Source organism: Pleurodeles waltl, chromosome 2_1 (genome assembly GCF_031143425.1).
Source record: "Pleurodeles waltl isolate 20211129_DDA chromosome 2_1, aPleWal1.hap1.20221129, whole genome shotgun sequence".
Taxonomy (NCBI): domain Eukaryota; kingdom Metazoa; phylum Chordata; class Amphibia; order Caudata; family Salamandridae; genus Pleurodeles; species Pleurodeles waltl.
In genome coordinates this window covers 769,123,414-769,141,809 of record NC_090438.1, presented here as the reverse complement: position 1 = coordinate 769,141,809, position 18,396 = coordinate 769,123,414, and the positions used below count along the sequence as shown (strand labels likewise).

The following is an 18,396-nucleotide window of genomic DNA, read 5'->3' as shown; positions in this document are numbered from 1 at the left end:
ACCTGCAGTCAATGTTTTTGCACAACGTGACACATTTCATTTTTGCACTGCAACGCCTTTAGTAATGTGTAATTGTTAGACCTGACATGCCTTAGGGTGGTCACCCCTAACATTTTGCCTGCCTCCCTCCACTTTTTGGACACTGTTTTTGCTGGCTTTTAGACTCTGCGCACTTTACCACTGCTAACCAGTGCTAAAGTGCATATGCTCTCTCCCTTTAAACATGGTAATTTTGGATCATACCCAATTGGACTATTTATTTACTTATAAGTCCCTAGTAATGTGCACTGTATGTGCCTAGGGCCTGTAGATTGAATGCTACTAGTGGGCCTGCAGCACTGATTGTGCCACCCACTCAAGTAGCCCCTTTACCTTGTCTCACGCCTGCCATTCCAAGGCCTGTGTGTGCAGTTTCACTGCCAATTCAAATTGGCATTTAAGAGTACTTGCCAAGCCTAAAACTCCCCTTTTTCTACACATAAGTCACCTCTAATGTGTGCCCTAGGTAACCCATAGAGCAGGGTGCGATGTGGGTAAAAGGCAGGACATGTACCTGTGTAGTTTACATGTCCTGGTAGTGTAAAACTCCTAAATTCGTTTTTACACTACTGTGAGGCCTGCTCCCTTCATAGGCTAACCTTGGGGCTGCCCTCATACATTATTGAAGTGGTAGCTGCTGATCTGAAAGGAGTAGGCAGGTCATATTTAGTATGGCCAGAATGGTAATACAAAATCCTGATGACTGGTGAAGTTGAATTTAATATTACTATTCTAGAAATGCCACTTTTAGAAAGTGAGCATTTCTTTGCACTTAAATCTTTCTGTGCCTTACAATCCACGTCTGGCTGGGTTTAGTTGACAGCTCCTTGTGCATTCACTCAGGCACACCCCAAACACAGGGTACTCAGCCTCACTTGCATACATCTGCATTTTGAATGGGTCTTCCTGGGCTGGGAGGGTGGAGGGCCTGCTCTGACACAAAGGACTGCCACACCCCCTACTGGGACCCTGGCAGACAGGATTGAACTGAAAGGGGACCTGGTGCACTTCTTAGCCACTCTTTGAAGTCTCCCCCACTTCAAAGGCACATTTGGGTATAAAGCAGGGCCTCTGCCCTACCACCTCAGACACTTGCTGGAGAAGAAACCTGAACCAGAACCTGCATCCTGCCAAGAAGAACTGCCTGGCTGCTCAAAGGACTCACCTGACTGCTTTCTACAAAGGACTGCTGCCTTGCTGTTGGCCTGCTGCCTTGCTGAACTCTTCCCTTGCTGCAGAAGTGCTCTCCAAGGGCTTGGATAGAGCTTCCCTCCTGTTCCCGGAAGTCTCAGGACCAAAAAGACTTCCATCTTTCAACTGGACTCCTTGTGTGCCGAAACATTTGATGCACAGCTGGCTCGCGGTGAAAAATTCACTGCACGCCGATCCGGAAAGACGCCGCTCGGCCCCGCAAGGAAAAGATCAATGCGACGCCTGCGGTGCGACCGGAACTTCGACGCACGGCCCGCTTGGACAACGACGCCCGACTTCCAGAGAGGAAATCGACGCAACGCCTGCCGTGAGGGAGAAAATTCCACGCACAGCCCCCCTGAACGATGCGCAGCCAGATAACAATCTTGGGATTCCACGCACAGACCCCGGGACATCTGGTAATCCCACAACCCACAGAGGAGACTGTCCGCGCGCCGGAAATCGACGCAACGTCTTCCCCGCGTGGAAAATAACGATGCAAGTCAGTGTGTGAAGGGGCGAAACCGACGCACACACCATTTTTCCACGCATCTCCTCCTCTGCGGCCCTCTGCGGAGATTTTCACTCCAAACCAGGTACTTTGTGCTTGAAAGAGACTTAGTTTGCTTTTTAAAGACTTAAGACACTTCATATCACTTTTCAGTGATATCTCTACAATTTCTTATTGCATCTTTTATCGTTTTGACCTGCAAGTACCCAGATAAATATTATATATTTTTCTAAACACTGTGTGGTGTATTTTGGTGGTGCTATATTGTGTTATTGTATGATTTATTGCACAAATACTTTACACATTGCCTTCTAAGTTAAACCTGACTGCTCAGTGCCAAGCTACCAGAGGGTGGGCTCAGGATAATTTGGATTGTGTGTGACTTACCCTGACTAGAGTGAGGGTCCTTGCTTGGACAGGGGGTAACCTGACTGCTAAACAAAGACCCCATTTCTAACAGTAACATTGTAAAAGGGCCATTTAGAAGTATTTGCAGAAATCCTGCCTCTTGTATGTTACTAAGGAAGCATTCTCCTTGTGAATTATCTCAAATTCAGTGCTAAAGTGCTGTGAGGAAGAGCAGGCCCCTATCTACATTCACAAAATCTTGACCATTTAGGCATAAGGTACTATAATACAATACATTTGCATGATGTGAGGAAACATTGCAGAGGATGCATGAAGTGGCCCTATGGACCCCTGTCTACTCTGTCAGTGCCTACAGTTCACATTCACATACTGGAAGCTGTCATGTGTTATGTCATCAGGGTCCAAGTATTTGTGATGTTCATTCTACTATCCCCGCCATCTTGGAGAATCAAACTGATAGGCCGACCTACCCAAGCTGGTCTGAAGCAATGTGATGAGCATGTATAATCCTTTCCTGTAGCGTAAGAGTTTTGTGAATTAGAAGGAGATATCCATTTGCTATACTGTCCGTGACATGGAAAGTGGAGAAGGGTGTTCAACACAGGGCTATTCAGGAGGACATTGGAGACGGCTACTCATGACCTTTGGCATCCCACCATGTTGGGACTCCAAAAACTATGGGAATTCCCACCCTGGAGTACCCCACATGTATCGCTATAAACATCTTATACATGTCTCATCCCGTAAGGGAAAGTGACCAGCTCTTGGCATGGCAGGCTTCATAGATTTGGCAGGGCATGGCCAGAATACATCTTCACCAGATTGGGTAGCTGGTAAAGAAGCTTGCTGCACATGTCTAAGGCCGCATTTATGGTATCTCTCATAACTCCGAAGGGGAGAGTAAAAACAGTTACCAGCCCCAGCAGAATGATGAGATCTTCAGAAATACCACCAGATGCACTTTGTTTCACCCAGAGATTTCAGCAACCCAAGTCTCTAGGTGAAACTCTAGGAGTAAGGAGGAATTGCAGTGGAAATAGGACCTGGAGTTATTGATTCCTTCTTTAATTCCTAATTTCCAAGGGGACCCTCAGGGTCCTACATTTAGCCAGAAGTGAATCTGCTGCCCCAAAATTTACAGGAGTCCATTGTATTGATTATTCCTTCAGGGCAGAGTTACCTGGGTAGGATACCTGGGCACTCAGAATTAATTCAAGAGGTGTGTTTTTAATGCACCAATCAAACTGCATTTGTCAGAGGTCACAAAACACAATAACCACCATAGAAACAAACTTCCCAACCACACTGATGCATTCAAATTACTAGTAGCACAGGAACCCCTTAAAAATTGGAATTACCCCAAAATACTAAATTTCAGGATACACATTTGGTGGAAGACAAGAACGCTTTTGAGCTAAAACCTGCTGCCATGATACAGTTCTCAAAAGTTGTGCTTCTATAGCAGTAACCAAGTGTTACACGTTTTTCAGAGTACAAATATTCTTCTAGCACATTTTTGTCTAAATATTTTCTTGTAGGATTTAAGGAGTTGAGAAAATGCAACTTTTCATCAAACTTGTACTCAACTTGTGCTCAAGCAAAAATGTTTTCACTCTGAATAAGAATGTGTGTATAGAAGGACCATAGCTGTGGAGTGTTGGAGTCCATGCTGTTTGAGGTGGCAGCAGATCAGTCTCCATGGCTAGCCTAAGAAGTATGTCCTAGACATAATAAATGAGCAATCTCACTGGGAAGGGGATTCTGACCAGGATACTTCTAAAAACAAAGGATCAGTGACCACACTCCATTGGGGAGAAAGGTGTGTCCTGTCTAATAAGCCAGACATTAGCTTTTTACCAAGATATTGAGAACTGAATACCAGAAACTCATGAATGTCAATGTATATATTTATTATTAAGGAACATACATGTGGCAATAGATATAGTACATCTTTACTTACCTGTATATACGTAGCTTCATATATTTTGGTATTTTAATATTCTGACTATAATATTTTGGTAGCACAATGTTTAAAACTCAATGTTCTCATAATATGCCCTCACGCACAGATACTTTGGAACTGGGATCTGGTGAAGAAAGTAGTGTTTTCAGACTAAGACATCCATATCTTTTGCAGTGATATGCTCTGAAGTGAATGAAGACAACTCTTACATGGGTCATACACAAGAATGAACATTGGTAGAAATGCATGCAAAGTGTTTCTTCATTAGCCTTTGTTTAACTGTTTGTACAATCATATGTATTTGTCAGTGCTTTTCTGCCAGATATTGCACAAAAACACAACAGATAATGGACAGAATGCAGAACAAATCAAACACTCACCCCAGTCAGATCTGGGTTTAATCCATAATGTTTTGGGTCCAAACTGAGGTGGCATGGTGAGCAAAAGAATTGATGGCTTCAACCCAGGTCTGTGACTGGGGGTGAATGTTTGATTGGTTCCGCATTCCGTCCATCATTTGTGTTTGTTTGCCTTTGTCGCCATAAGTGTGCCGGGTATGCCCAGACATGGGTCCCCGGCTCACTATGCCACTGGATGCAAGCTAGCCTGGTGATGAAGGGTGATACCCTGAAACCAGTCCCAGGATGCTTGTTTCCAGTCCAGGGAGGACCTGGCCTGGCAATTCAGGCTGAACTATTCCCCTGGGGAACGGGTCAAGGTTGATTTGCATATGATTGGGTCCAAAGTGGGGTGGCATGGTGAGCAAAAGAATTGATGGATTCAACCCAGATCTGTGACTGGAGTGAATCTGTGATTGGTTTGTATTCCGTCCATCATTTGTGTTTGTTTGCCAGATAATGCACAGCAGTGCATGTACAAAGGACCCAGTCTAAGTGTGTCTCTTAGTAACAGTATGCTGATTCAGTGACCTTGAGAGAGGTTTTCCCCTTCATTATTCTTGTGCCGTGAATAAGACTTAGGCCCATACTTATACTGTTTTAGCACTGTATTAACGTCATTTTTTGACACAAAAGCGGCGCAAACTTCCGTATTTTGGAAGTTTGCGCCGCTCTTGCGTTCAAAAGTGGCACAAATGCGGCGCTAAAAAAGTAAAAATATGGGCCTTAATGTGTCAGTAACTAAAGTGTATACCAAAATGTATTTGATGTACTGTGATATCAGGGAGTGGTTTGGTATTGGCTAAAGGCAAAGTTCCACAAGGGTATGATGCCTCCATTGGATGGCATGCAGCTAGTCCTCAGCATCATCATATCATGGCAATCCGGGAACCAGACACTTCTTTGAATGATACAAAGCAACACATTAATTAACATTTGGATATTCAGGCTGTGCTGTGTGTTGATGTACCTGGAGATCTGCTGCCTGGCCTTTGGGGGAGCAAGTGAGAGACCAGAGTTGAGAACATTGGGATAAGCCGGAGAAGTCTGAAATGGATCCATCACCATATTGACTCCCTGCAGGTCACAATGATCTATGATGTTTTCGTGAAAAAGCAGGAGCAGTGAATTGGTGACCTGTGTGTAGACTTGTAAAACTGTGGATTGTACCACATATTTCCTTTCAATTTCAATTTCTGGTTTTAGGTAAAATTCTGGATCTGCTGCCTGATGGTTCTATTGATAGTTCCACAATTCTAGTGCTGGTGAATGCTATATATTTCAAGGGAAACTGGGCAGAGAAATTTAATGCAGAGGACACTGTGGACATGCCATTCAGGCTGAATAAGGTAATTCTTCTTTCTAAACGGGAAAAAGCAATCAATTTGAAATCTTACAGAATTAAAGATGTATTACGGTATGGATTATTTAGTATACATCAGAACAAAATCTTAGCTAGTTTAGTTTAAGGGAAAATGTGTGCATTATATTTGTATTTGTTGCTAATCTGTGCTTTAGCATTTGAGAAATTACTGCTGTCATTTATCTTGCTCATCCTTCCAGTACGCTCTTTTATGGTGTCCTCGTGACCTGGCCTGTGGGTATTCCACATCACTAGACTGACCAGCTAAAACAATGGTGATCACTGTGACAACATCATAATCAGTAGGCCTGCCACACACAGCTGTCACCATACAGAGCAGCCTGGGCCTTATGTGCGAGCCTATAAAACTTTTTCATTAGCCTATAGCAAGGAATCTCTCATTAATAGTTGCAATGTCACTAGCTTCAGAAGACAGATAACTATACGCCAGTTAGAGCCTGCCCCACCTACTGGAGCTCTGAAGCACAGAGATTACTATTTTACTCTTTTACTTCTGCAAATTGACCCAGCCCTCTCTCAGTTGTGTAAAAATCAAACAGGCTTTTCGCATGACAACAAACTTTCAGGGTTGCTTTATCAGGTATATTTCACCCCAAGGAAAATTACCAAATAAAATCTGCACTTTATTCATTTCCCAATGCTGATGATTTTGTGTGTTAATATCCAGAAAGGTTGGGAAAATTGCCTCATATTGTTTGCATTGGAGAGAGCTCCAGATCCTCATGGCGAGTGAGATTGCCGCCTGACCATTCCACCCCTTTTGGGAATTTCAAAAATGGTTTGAGTTTGTATATCCATCAGCTTGACCAAGAGTCATTAACTATTTTTCCTCCATAAAGTAGAAGGAAAATTCCTATTTTTGTATCTGTAGTATTTCCTTTGCTTTATTTGGATTCATGTTTCTTGAATAAATAAAGTTATGCATTTTCTTATCAGAATGTACAAAAGACTGTGAAGATGATGTATCAAAAGAAGAAGTTTCCTTTCCGTTACATTATGGAAGCAAACTGCCGTGCTCTGGAGCTTCCCTATGTTGGCGATGAACTCAGCATGATCCTCTTGTTACCTGATGACATCACTGACGATGCAACTGGCCTCAAACAGGTGAAGCCACATGTTCTGATAAGCTGTCTACTTTCAGCTGCTTAGAAATAACATCTCCTCAGTATTAAATTCTCAGGAACTCTAGCTTCAGTCGGTTTTCACAGTTAGAATTTCCATTTCTTTAAAGTGAGAATCCTTGAACGTTCCAGTTTGCTCCCGGAATCCAACAGATAACCAACAATAGCTGGCATGACATCATATACCCTTTGACCCATAATGACATCACCTGACTTCTAAACTGATGGTATTGCCACAAGTGACATCACAGCACTGTCATTTATGTAGGAATATTAACTTAAACAAGTTACTAAAACAAATAAGACAATTTTGTTACCACAAATATCAGGAAGGGTGCTGCTACGAGGGGTAGGCCAGTTTATGCCAAGGCTGCGGGGATCATATGCTTGGGTGCAAACCTTTATGATCGATTACAGCTTTAAATAGCAAATGTAATCCTCAAATGCTTGTTCACAGACGCCATATGCCAAGAAAAGATCAATACCCAACCACAACCTCAGACAGCCCCATGTATCCCAAAAAAGCTTCAAATGCTTGGATGCAGACTATAATACCAAGGCTCAAGCATCACATTACCCAGACTCATCCACATTGGGCCCAGGCACAAAAATCATATGGCCAATTTGCCTAAAACTCTCAGGAAGAACTATTTTATGTACAGATACATCTTCAAACAGATAACAATTACCTCTGCACTGCAATTACCAATTTATAATTAGCCAATTATATTGCACCAGTTATTAATAGTGGAATGTATCCGTGCTCTAACATTTTGAAGATTATGGCTTGTTACCATTCAGCATTACTTCCCAATAATTATTACCATCTTATGGTCCACTCCCCATTAATTATTTACATCTCGTGCTGTTGCCCATGAATTAATTACTCACAGTATTTTGTCCGAATTATTTTCCAAAAGTGCTGTCCCCTTTAATTATTACATGTCAGTGCTGGGCCTCATGAATTATTACCCTATAGTGCTGTGCCCTGCAAACGACTGCCTCTCACTGCTGTTACTGAGTCGTCTACATGCAGTTTTACTCACTAAATATGGCCCCTTCCTTTCGCCTTGTGACCCTCATTTGGAAGGTGTCTGGCCTCATTTTAATCAGTAATTTCTCTCTTTCATAATGTATTCTTCAAATCATGACCCAGTCAGTAAACTTCGATGGAAGGTTAAAGGTGGAGCATCATTTCAGTGCAACTGTGACAGCTGGAGAGCTTTGCTCATTTAATAAGTGAAGGAGCAGTGATCCTGCTATATTTTTCTGTGTCTACTAGACTCACTCCATTCTCGGGGGATGTGCTGATGAGTTACATTTACCTGCCCTGAGCTTGACCTCAGATTTTGCATTGTGCATGATCAGCAGTAGCATTTGAAAGCCAGGACAGCAACGCATTGACTAGAGAAGGGACTTTAGAGCCCAAGAAGTTCTTTTCTAAACCTATATTCTTCAAAAACCCTTAATTCAGCATGCAGCGGTAGCTCTGAGGGGAATGCGCGTTTGACCACGTCAGAAGCCATGCCTGGCCAGTGACTGGTTGTAGGTTGATAAACAAATATGCACAGCACGCCTCTCTGGTACAGCTGTGCTTTGTTTATTACTCTAGCATGGTTTCACATAAACCCTCATTACTGGGCTATCAGTATTACGTTTAGATTGCTTAAATTTACCTTTTGTTACTGGTTTTGTAGCAGAAATATCTCACAAGAATTGTAAAACCAGATGTGTGCGGCATCAGTTTCTTTCGCCATGGGAATTAGATTAGTTGTGATGATTTTGTATGCAAGTGTCCACCTTGCATACCCTTTACCTTGTGACTGTCTCTACCATGGTGACCTTGTGCACAACCTGCAACATCTCTAGCTTTTGCTAGATTAATGGAAAACACTGGACAAATATATGCATGTAACATCCTCTTGCAGCTGCAGCTGTGTTCCAGCTGCACAGCTCCTGAGCGGTAGATAGCTACTTCACAAGCACTCAGTTCACTGCATCACAGGTCTTCTTGAGTCTTTCTTAAAAGACCATCCACAGTTTGTTTTTGAACATCATTCAAAGTGCTAGAAAGTAGTGTACATGTTTTTGTAGTGTGAAGAAATACATCTAACATAATAAATCTTACTGGATGATTTTAAAGGTTTCCTTCAGTCACAGGAAAAAATATTTACCCTTCAAAACCTAAATCTTTGGCCTCTTGCTCCATCATATGGCATTGTATGGTTGAAAATATGCAAATATGTAAAATAGTTCACATTATTTTTTTTTTTTATATGTTTATTTGTATTATACCAACAATACCAGAAAAGAGAGGTTACAGTGTGTTCAAGTTTGCTTAATTGCCCAATTATTTCCGTGTATCGCATTTATCCCTCTTAGTTTCACGTGCTAACAGTACAGTTACCATTTGTCATGTGGGTGAGGGTTTTAGGAACAGTATATACATAATAATCATTATGTAACTCGTAACATATGTAAAAAACAAAGAGAGTACAAAGAGAATGCAAAAGCTTAAAGATGAGAAGGGAGAAAAAAGAGGCCGAGGTCAAGAAAGGTCAAAGTGAGTGTACACACGGGAAGGGAGGACGGGGGAGGAAGAAGAGAATGGTGCTCTCGCCGTGCTCGAGTAGACCCTTCGTCATCCTCCAAGCTGGGATGATATGTGTTCCTGGAGTGATTGCGGGTCCGGGCACATAAGGGCGGTCCAGCAATCGTGCAGGCACGAGGGGCCCAGCCAACGAGGCGAGTGTTACTGTGGTCCGAGGTCCCCGTGCCCGGGTCGGTAATGATAGGGAGTGCATTGATGCCCTTCCATCCATGTGCTCTAATATATTGTGAGATGCGCTTGTGTGACATCGCGTCTGCCAGGACGTTACCTGTGATTCCTGCAGTTACAGTTCCTGCGTTCTGTGTGGTTACTACCCTGTATTTTTTTTTGTGGTAATTGTGTTGTCATTTCAAGTATATACTATGATTGTTAGTTGTTATCTGTTTGTGACGTCTATTCGGGGGGGGGGGTAATTTATCGTCTTTGCCTTCTAGAAGTGTCACAAAGGAGCTCCATGTCTCTACACCCTTGACCTGGATCCCTGTGTCCTGAAGTGATTGAGGTGTATGTTCTTCTGCCTTTGCCCAGCGTAACAACTCCGTTTGCCACTGGTGTATGCTATGCGCGTTGGGTGCTTTCCAATGCATAGCTATCAAGCGTCTGTACATCACTAGTGCTAGTGCTATGCATGTGTGTGTCTGCTTCCATTTTTTAGATCTTGCCCCTAAACCCAAAAGGCATAACTCGGGGTTAGGGGACATTGGGATACCAGTCCACTCGGACAGCAAGCTTATTATATCATTCCATGTGCGCTGAATTGGTGGACATTCCCATGTCATATGAAAAAAGGAAGCTTCTATGGCGCCGCACCTAGGGCAACTCTGTGGCATTTGGGGGAACATGCGTGCTAGTCGGTGAGGTGACAAATATGCTTGATGTACATAACTGAATTGGGTGTAGCGGAATCGGGGATTATGTGACACTTTGTGAATCATTTTCATAGCCTGGTTCCATGCTTGTGGCTGGAGCGGCTCCGAGAGTACCTGATCCCACTTGTTTTTTGCTTGCTCCTGCCCGTGTTCAGTGTGCGTTGTCAGGGTTTTATATATTCTGGATACGTTTAATGGGATTGTTGCGCTATCTCACAAATCATGTAGTGTAGGGGCAGTTTTTGGTTAATTTTGCCCACAATTCCAGGTTGAGCGAACTAAGTGTCATAATGCACCATATGCTATGAAGCTTCCGTGCCCCAAGTTATGGGCATTGGCCAGTGCATCGTATGTTGAGAGGCGTCCTTCACTGTAGATATCGCCCGCTGTTTGTATGCCCTTCTCTGGCCATGTACACAGGCCTACCTTTCTTGCTATGTTTCCAATGGTTGGGATGGCCAGTAGTGGGATCTTGGGGGAGTATTGTGGTTTTTTGTCCCCAGCTAGTGCGAAGCGTCCCCATATCCAGTGGGCGATATCTAGTAGGATGTTTTGTGTGTGCGTTGATCCTTCCCGGTTCATCAAATATTGTAGTATACTAGTGTGACCTAGATCTGCGAGTATCATCTGCGTTTCTGCACTTGCGGGGTTTCCAAGCCATTTAAACACCCATTGTAGCTGGGCAGAGGCATAATATAATTCAAATCTTGGTGCACCTAGCCCTCCCGCTGTGAGTGGTTGATATATTTTCGTTAGTGCCACACGGCGGCGGCCCTTGCCCCATATTAAGTCTATTAGTATGCTGTTCAATTATTTAAAAAAAGAAGCGGGGAGTGCCAGTGGGAGCGCCATGAAGAAGTACAGCAGACGCAGTAGTATTAACATCGTTTAACAGCAACTCTGCCCATGGGAGAGAGTGGGAGCGAACACCAGAGAGATAGTGTGCCCCTAATGGAGCGTATCACTTGGCCCAGGTTTCCATCTTTGAGATCCAGAGGATCATGATATACATGTATTCCCAAGTATTTAAAAGTGGTGTAGCACCATTTCAGGTCCCCCGGGTTGGAAGTCAGACATGTATTTCGGGTACCGCTCGCATGGGAAATAGGCAGGATTTTGACCAATTTACTTTTAACCCAGACACCACCCCAAATTTGTGTAGTAACCCCAGCAAGTCAGATAAAGATTCTGAGTGATTTCGTAAAAATATTAGTGCGTCGTCTGCATATAGTGATACTATGCAGTGCGTGTGTCCGTCCATGATGCCCCATGCCGGGGCCAATAAGCGTAGCCGCGTGGCTAGTGGTTCGAGGGCGAACAGCAGCGGGGATAGCGGGCAACCCTGTCTGGTGCCCCTTTCTATGGGGAACCTCTCAGATATTATATCGCCCGTCTTGACTCTCGCTGTTGGGCTACAGGACAAGATCCTAACCCAGCTTATGTAAGTCTTACCAAATCCCATGCGGTTTAAAGTTTCTATAAGGAAGGGCCATCCCAGAGTGTCTAACGCTTTTTCAATATCTAATGGTACTGCTACTCGACTATATTCGCCCACTGGGGTATTTGCCATTAGTCGCAGTAGATTCCGTATGTTGGTAAAAGTACTGCGACCTGTTATAAAGCCAGATTGATCCTGGAGGACCAGGTCCGACACCCACGGGAGCAGCCGATTTGCCAGGATTTTGCCAAGCAACTTACAGTCTGTGTTTAACAGGGATAATGGTCTATATGAGCGTACATCTAATGGGTCTCTGCCTGGCTTAGGCAGTACCGCTATCAGTGCCTCCCTTAAAGTAACGGAAAGCTGACTGAGATCCAAGGCCTCATCCAGCATTCCCAGATATGGGGTTAGTGTTTGTGTAGAGAATGTACTATAGTACTCTATGGGAATGCCATCATTGCCTGGTGCTTTACCATGCGCTAATTGTTGCAGAGCTAACTGTATCTCTGCCAGATCTATCGTTTTTTCTAAATCCTCCGCCTGATCTGGGGTTAAGCGATTTAATTCTATCCCATTGAAGAACTTGTCTAACTGTTCTGTTGGGTGGGGCCCTGTATAGTGTGCTGTGATACTCTCTAAAGGCGTTATTTATTTCCACTTGGGTGTTTACTATTATCCCTGAGTCAAGGCGGATTGCCCCAATTGGGGAATTACGACTTTCATTCTTTAGCAACCATGCCAACAATCTACCAGGTCTATCGCCCTCTGTGTGTGCACGAGCCAGCTAATGACGGTAGTCATACTGCCTTAGGCGCCAAGCTGCCTTGCACCATTCTGTTCGTAGTCTATTAAGATCTGTCGCTACGGTGGAGTCCTCTGCTTGCTTGCATTCTGCAGTTCTGACATCCCGCTCTAGCTGGCGAAGTTCCAGCATTAGTGTTTGTTGTATTCCCACAGCCATCGATATACATGTGCCCCTTAGGACCACTTTGTGCGCGTCCCATTCATTTGCTCTAGAGCTTGTAGTCCCATGGTTTAGGATAAAATATGAAGCAATATGAGTGGCTATATCTTTTCTAAAAGGAGGATCCTGCAGCAATCTTGGTTGGAGACACCAGGGTGGGATACAAGCATGTGGTCTACCCCATTTAATGTGAACGACCAAAGGGCTATGGTCTGAGATAACCCTTGCAGTGTATTCTGCGCTCGTGATTCTGTGTGTTAAGTCCTGTGAACTGAGTATTAAATCTATACATGTATGTAACAGGTGCACAGGGTAATGGTACGAGTATTCCCTTTCTTGGGGGTGCAGATGTCTCCATACATCTATTAGGCAACGGTCTGCTATCCATGACTGTAGCATCTCGGAGTTTTTTCTTACTGGGGCGGCCACCAGTGGGGGCTATGACCTATCCATATCTATTTGTGGTACGCAGTTTATGTCCCCCCCCCCATATGCTGGGTGCGGTCTATTCATTAGATAGGTGTGAGATTGTGTTGCGTAGGAACTCGCCCTGTTTAATGTTCGGGCGTATATCCCATTAATTACTAGTTTTCGACCATCTAGGGAGCCTACTATTTGTATAAACTGCCATCTTTATCCGTTGTGGTGTGTTCTACTATGTATGGGACCCCTGGGGCTATCCAAATCAGTACTCCTCTGGCAAAAGTTGATGTCCCTGATCCATATATTAGTCCCGCCCATTTCTTCCCTATGTGTTTAATGTCTTCTGGTGTGAGATGTGTTTCTTGCAGTATGGGAATGTGGATGTGATGGCGTTTTAAATGTGCGTAAACTCTATTGCGTTTGGGCATTCCCGCTATACCCTTCACATTCCAAGTTAGTATGTTATAGATAGACTCCTTGTGCATTGTGTATTATAGTATACGCACTGCACCTCCACATTGCGCGAGAAGCCCCAGATCTGTTCCCGCCATCCCTGCTGTAAGCCTCCCACGGGAGCATGCCCTCATAGTCTCCATCCGCATACTGATACCCGCACAAGATGATACCGACCTTAAGTAGGTGGGTATAGGTCCTGAGATAGAAGAAAAAAGAAAAATAAAACAACATAAAAGGATATTTGGGCAGATGCCCAGCTTTGAACAGAGTGGCACAACTGGTGCCTAAACGTGAGTCTGTACAGTTCAGTTCCATTTGGGTACCGTTGAGGTGATGGGGGACGTGGAATAGCTGGCGCCAGACACTCTGCCAGCCCACCCGAGCGATGCGTCTTTCCACTGCGACAACCCTGGATGTGTTTGTGTCATCTGGCTTTGGTTTCTTGCGACTTGTAAAATCTGCGCCTGGTCTGGTCCCGTTGTGGGATGCTCATGTATGTCCGCTCCGGCATGTTGGATAGGAGCAGGTGTGGCCCCTATTGTCCTGGGGTTGGTGAGTTCTTTCCGTACACCTTCTGCGAGTCTTTAGATTTCGTCTGCCAGGGTTGGGGTGAGGTCAGGGCCACCCAGTAACTGGGAGAGGGAGGAGCTGGAGCCACTGCGCAATGAGCCACTTTCGTTTAAATCTGTTTCGTCTTTAGTGTCTGGTAGTGGGCGCGTAAATATGCTAGTGTCACTCACGGTTTTTGCTTGATCAGCCGCCATTTGTGATTTGGTTGGACGTGCTGCGGTGCTTTTCCTTTTCTTTTTCTTAGAGCTGGGGGTGATCCATTCCTCTTTTGCTGTATCCTCGTTGGACGATACTTCTAGGCCCTTCGCATGTAGCCATGTCCATGCGTCTTCGGGGGTTGGGAACATAAGAGTTTTTTCATCCATTACTATTCGGAGGCGAGCTGGGAACATAAGTGAGTAAGTGATTTTGTGATCATGCAGTATTTGTTTAATTTTGATGTATGATGCTTTTTTATGTGTAGTCTGGGTAGGCAGTGACTTTGCTATTCTCCAGGTTGACTGTGCCTGTAGTTAAAAAATGTTGGAGTACAAGGTCTCTATCTCTGTAATTTAGGAAACGCGCTATCAGAGGACAGGGTGGAGCGCCTGGCCGCGGAGGTCTGCCGGGGATTCTGTGCGCTCTTTCTGTCACTAGTGTTTTAGTGGAGTCTTGTGTGTCCATTATGTTTTTAAGCCAGTTCTCTAGGAATTCCTCAGAGTTGAGTGTTTCTTTTCGTTCTGGTATACCGAGGAATCTAATGTTATTACGCCGGGAGCGGCCCTCCGCTTCCTCGGTCTTGCGCTGTAGTAGGGTCATTTCCATTTCCATTTGTTGAATTTTAGTTCTCATGTCTGCCATCTCAAGTTGAACAGTTTTTAGTGTTAGCTCTGTTTTGTTGACCCTGTCTGATAATTTGCGATGGTCTACGCGAAGCTGTGTAACCTCCATGACCGCCGTGTCAATTTTGCCCTCCAGTGAGGACTAGGTGTCCATTATTGCCTGTAAGAGTTTGTCAAATTGCAGCGAATGGGTACGCAGTGTTTCGTTCACCTGGTGAAGTGTTGCAGTTTGCGCGTCAGATTCGTTTGCAGGGGGTGGGTTACCACCGTCCATGTGGCTCCCCGGTTTGGGGGGGTTTGGCTTGACCATTGTTGTCAGCGGCAGCGGTCACTGCTGGGTTGCTCGATAAGGCTGGTGTTGGTTATATTTGCCTGTAGACTGCAGGTGTCTTACTCTGATTAATTTTGTAGGTGCGGGCTACCTTGCAAGTTGTACGAACCACCTTGATTATGTCCCTCTTGTACATTCCAAAGAGCTTGTTCCTCTATGATTGATATGGTCTTATTTGCCTATGAGTAGGGTCCGGAGGTGTTCTGCCGTTAGTAACTGAGCACTGGATAGCCAGTGCAAAGCTGTGTGTCATGCACATGCGTACCTGTTGAGTTGGTAAGTTATCCAGGACCCGTTGTGGGAGTGAATTTATATTGTCCAATTGAGCCTCCTGATTATTGGACCGTCTTCTGTTCCATTTCCACATTACTAATGTTTGAGGTGTGGCAAGTTGAGCCGCTCAATCCAGCGCGATGTCCTGATAATGAAGAAGCAGTTATTAGGCTTCCTGTCCAGGCGTGTGTACGCTTTGCGGTTTATGGCGCGTTTCTTTATTTTCTTTATTTCTTTATTTTTTTTCTAATTTCTTATTATTTTTTTTCTCCTCTCTCTTTTTGTTTTATGTAATTATTATGTTATTGTGTCGCGGGGGCCACCGCCCAGCCCGTTCCGCACTTCTGCCCCTCCGAGGGTGGTGAGCCACCTCTCCTTCGATGGTTCCCCCAGGTGGCCCCAGGCCCAGGTGCCCGCGACACAAGAGTCCCGATCCCAGTCGTCGCCATGGTGGGAGCAGGCCCAGATGGGGGGTCGGAAGGCAACGCCGGGGAGCGTGGGCCAGGCTCCCCCGGCTCCAGAGATTTCAGGTAGGCCGCAGCGTGGACGGCGTATCAACCCGGGGGCTCCGCGACGGATGCACACGGCTCACCGGCCCGATCTGGCCCCCCCAAGTAGCGAGAACGGGCACGGGCAGGGACTCGGGAGGCTCGTGCACACTGATGCTCCACACTCACCACCCAAAAGGGGCCCGCGGGCCAGGCCCCTCCAGTGCTCGTGTCGGTCGATTCAGTCCCGCGTTATTTTCCGTCAAAGCTTGCAGCGGCCCTACTTGTGTGGGGGTCTTCACCCATTACGTTGATTAGTATCAGGCATTGCAGGGAACAGGATTACGGCAGAATTTGGTGGGCCGAGAGCGGAGCTCTTAGCTCGAGCGTTCGCTCCGGCCGCCATCTTGGCCACGCCCCCTAAAATAGTTCACATTACACCAATATGCAACTATTAATTTGTTTCAAAAACATTTAGGATCTAATTAAATGTGTTAGTCACTGTCATAAAACTGCTTTAGCTTATAATATAAGGTAGCATGGAGAGGAATTCCATCTTTCGTACAATGAAATATAGCTGCGCCAAAAATAAATATGCTACCCCTCAATTGCTCCTTTCTGCTAATGAGTGTTCATTACTGGAAACCATTTCAGAATGGCTGAAAAGTTGGGTCACTGTTTAGAAATAAACTGTCACTCTTCTCCTTGATCTGCCTGAATGCTGACCAGATGGCCTTTGTGACATTTAAGTGCAGCCACAATGAAATGCTTGCTACATGTGAGTACTGATGCATGATGCACAGAAACCCCTTGAGTATGAATGGCTCTGCTTCTCAAGAATTATTACTGTAGTCCGGATGTTAAGTGAACACTGTGTACCAATACTTTTCTCACTGAGATATTTGCTGCTGAATGTCACCATGATTTTTTCTGTTGTATATGCAATAAGTAGATCTTCAAAAAAATTAATGATTACCGTAATCTCTGTTGAAGCAAATTTGATCTATCAGGTTTTGAGTTTTCAAACATACTCTCATACAAAACTAAGAGGTTTCATAAGAGGCATTTCTTGTTTGTGCTCGGAGGACATAGAGTCTTTTATCATCATTATTACTTCCTGTCTGAGTAGCTCCACACTTATTGTGATGACATGTATTACTAAATTCTTCTATTCTAGTTTTGTACATTTGAAATGTCACTTTGACCTTGAATGGTAGAATGTGTTTTAGTTATATTCTGTCTTTTTCTATTTTGAACTGTAGTTGGAAAGTCAACTTACCTTAGAAACCATCAAGGAGTGGACTCTACCAGAAAATATGTATGCTATTGATGTTCATGTCCATCTACCCAAATTCAAGCTAGAAGACTCCTATGAGCTTAAATCAACTTTGTCCAGCCTGGGTCTCGTAGACATATTTGAAAATGGTGTGGCCGACTTGTCAGGAATGTCGGGAACACGTGATCTTTTTTTATCTAAAGTTGTGCACAAATCCTTTGTGGAGGTAAACGAAGAAGGCACTGAAGCAGCTGCTGCAACAGCAGGCATTGCAAATTTTTGCATGCTCCGGGAGGAGGAATTCAGGGCTGACCATCCTTTCTTGTTTTTCATCCGGCATAACCCATCAAAAAGCATGCTTTTCTTTGGAAGATATTCCTCTCCCTAAAAATTCAGGGCTTGAACGTTTTGTTACAAAATCCAAGAATCATGTAATTTGGTACTGTTTTGCAACAACTGTTGTTTCAGTTTATCTCAATAAAGTTCTATACCTTGAATATGGCACTTCTTGTTCTCCGTGTAAATTCTGCCTTTTTATCAGAATTGTTCATCACATGGAAGAAAAGTTAAAGTGCTGGAGCACATAAAATGTTTTGTTAGTGTGGTATCATTCTTTTGAAAAAAATGCTTTTATTAATAATTTTCAGAGTTACAGTGAACTCAAGGCAAGTATCCAGATAGCGAGTCGAAATCTAAGCTTATACTATACATTGATGCAAATAGAAGAAAAATATTTTCCTAAATTGAGACATGATCCTATTATGCTCAACTACTAGAATGTAGACCAGAGACCTAAAAGGAGACAAGTCTATACAGGAGCAGGAGACAAAAAGAGTGGACAAGGAGCATTGAGGAGGTTGGTGGGCATTATGAACCAGCATTATAAAGAGAAAAATG

At 44.3% G+C, this 18,396-nt stretch overlaps 1 protein-coding gene across 1 annotated transcript in view; it reads left to right on the top strand.

Moving 5' to 3' along the window:
* LOC138268360 (leukocyte elastase inhibitor-like) overlaps nucleotides 1-18,003 on the top strand; it is a 95,890-nt gene extending 77,887 nt beyond the window's left edge. The window contains exons 5-7 of the mRNA XM_069217924.1: nucleotides 5,678-5,820; nucleotides 6,792-6,959; nucleotides 17,486-18,003. Of these exons, the coding sequence (XP_069074025.1) occupies nucleotides 5,678-5,820; nucleotides 6,792-6,959; nucleotides 17,486-17,887 (713 nt within the window). The 3' untranslated portion in view covers nucleotides 17,888-18,003. The remainder of the gene's footprint in view (nucleotides 1-5,677; nucleotides 5,821-6,791; nucleotides 6,960-17,485) is intronic.
* The last annotated feature ends 393 nt before the right edge of the window (nucleotides 18,004-18,396 follow it).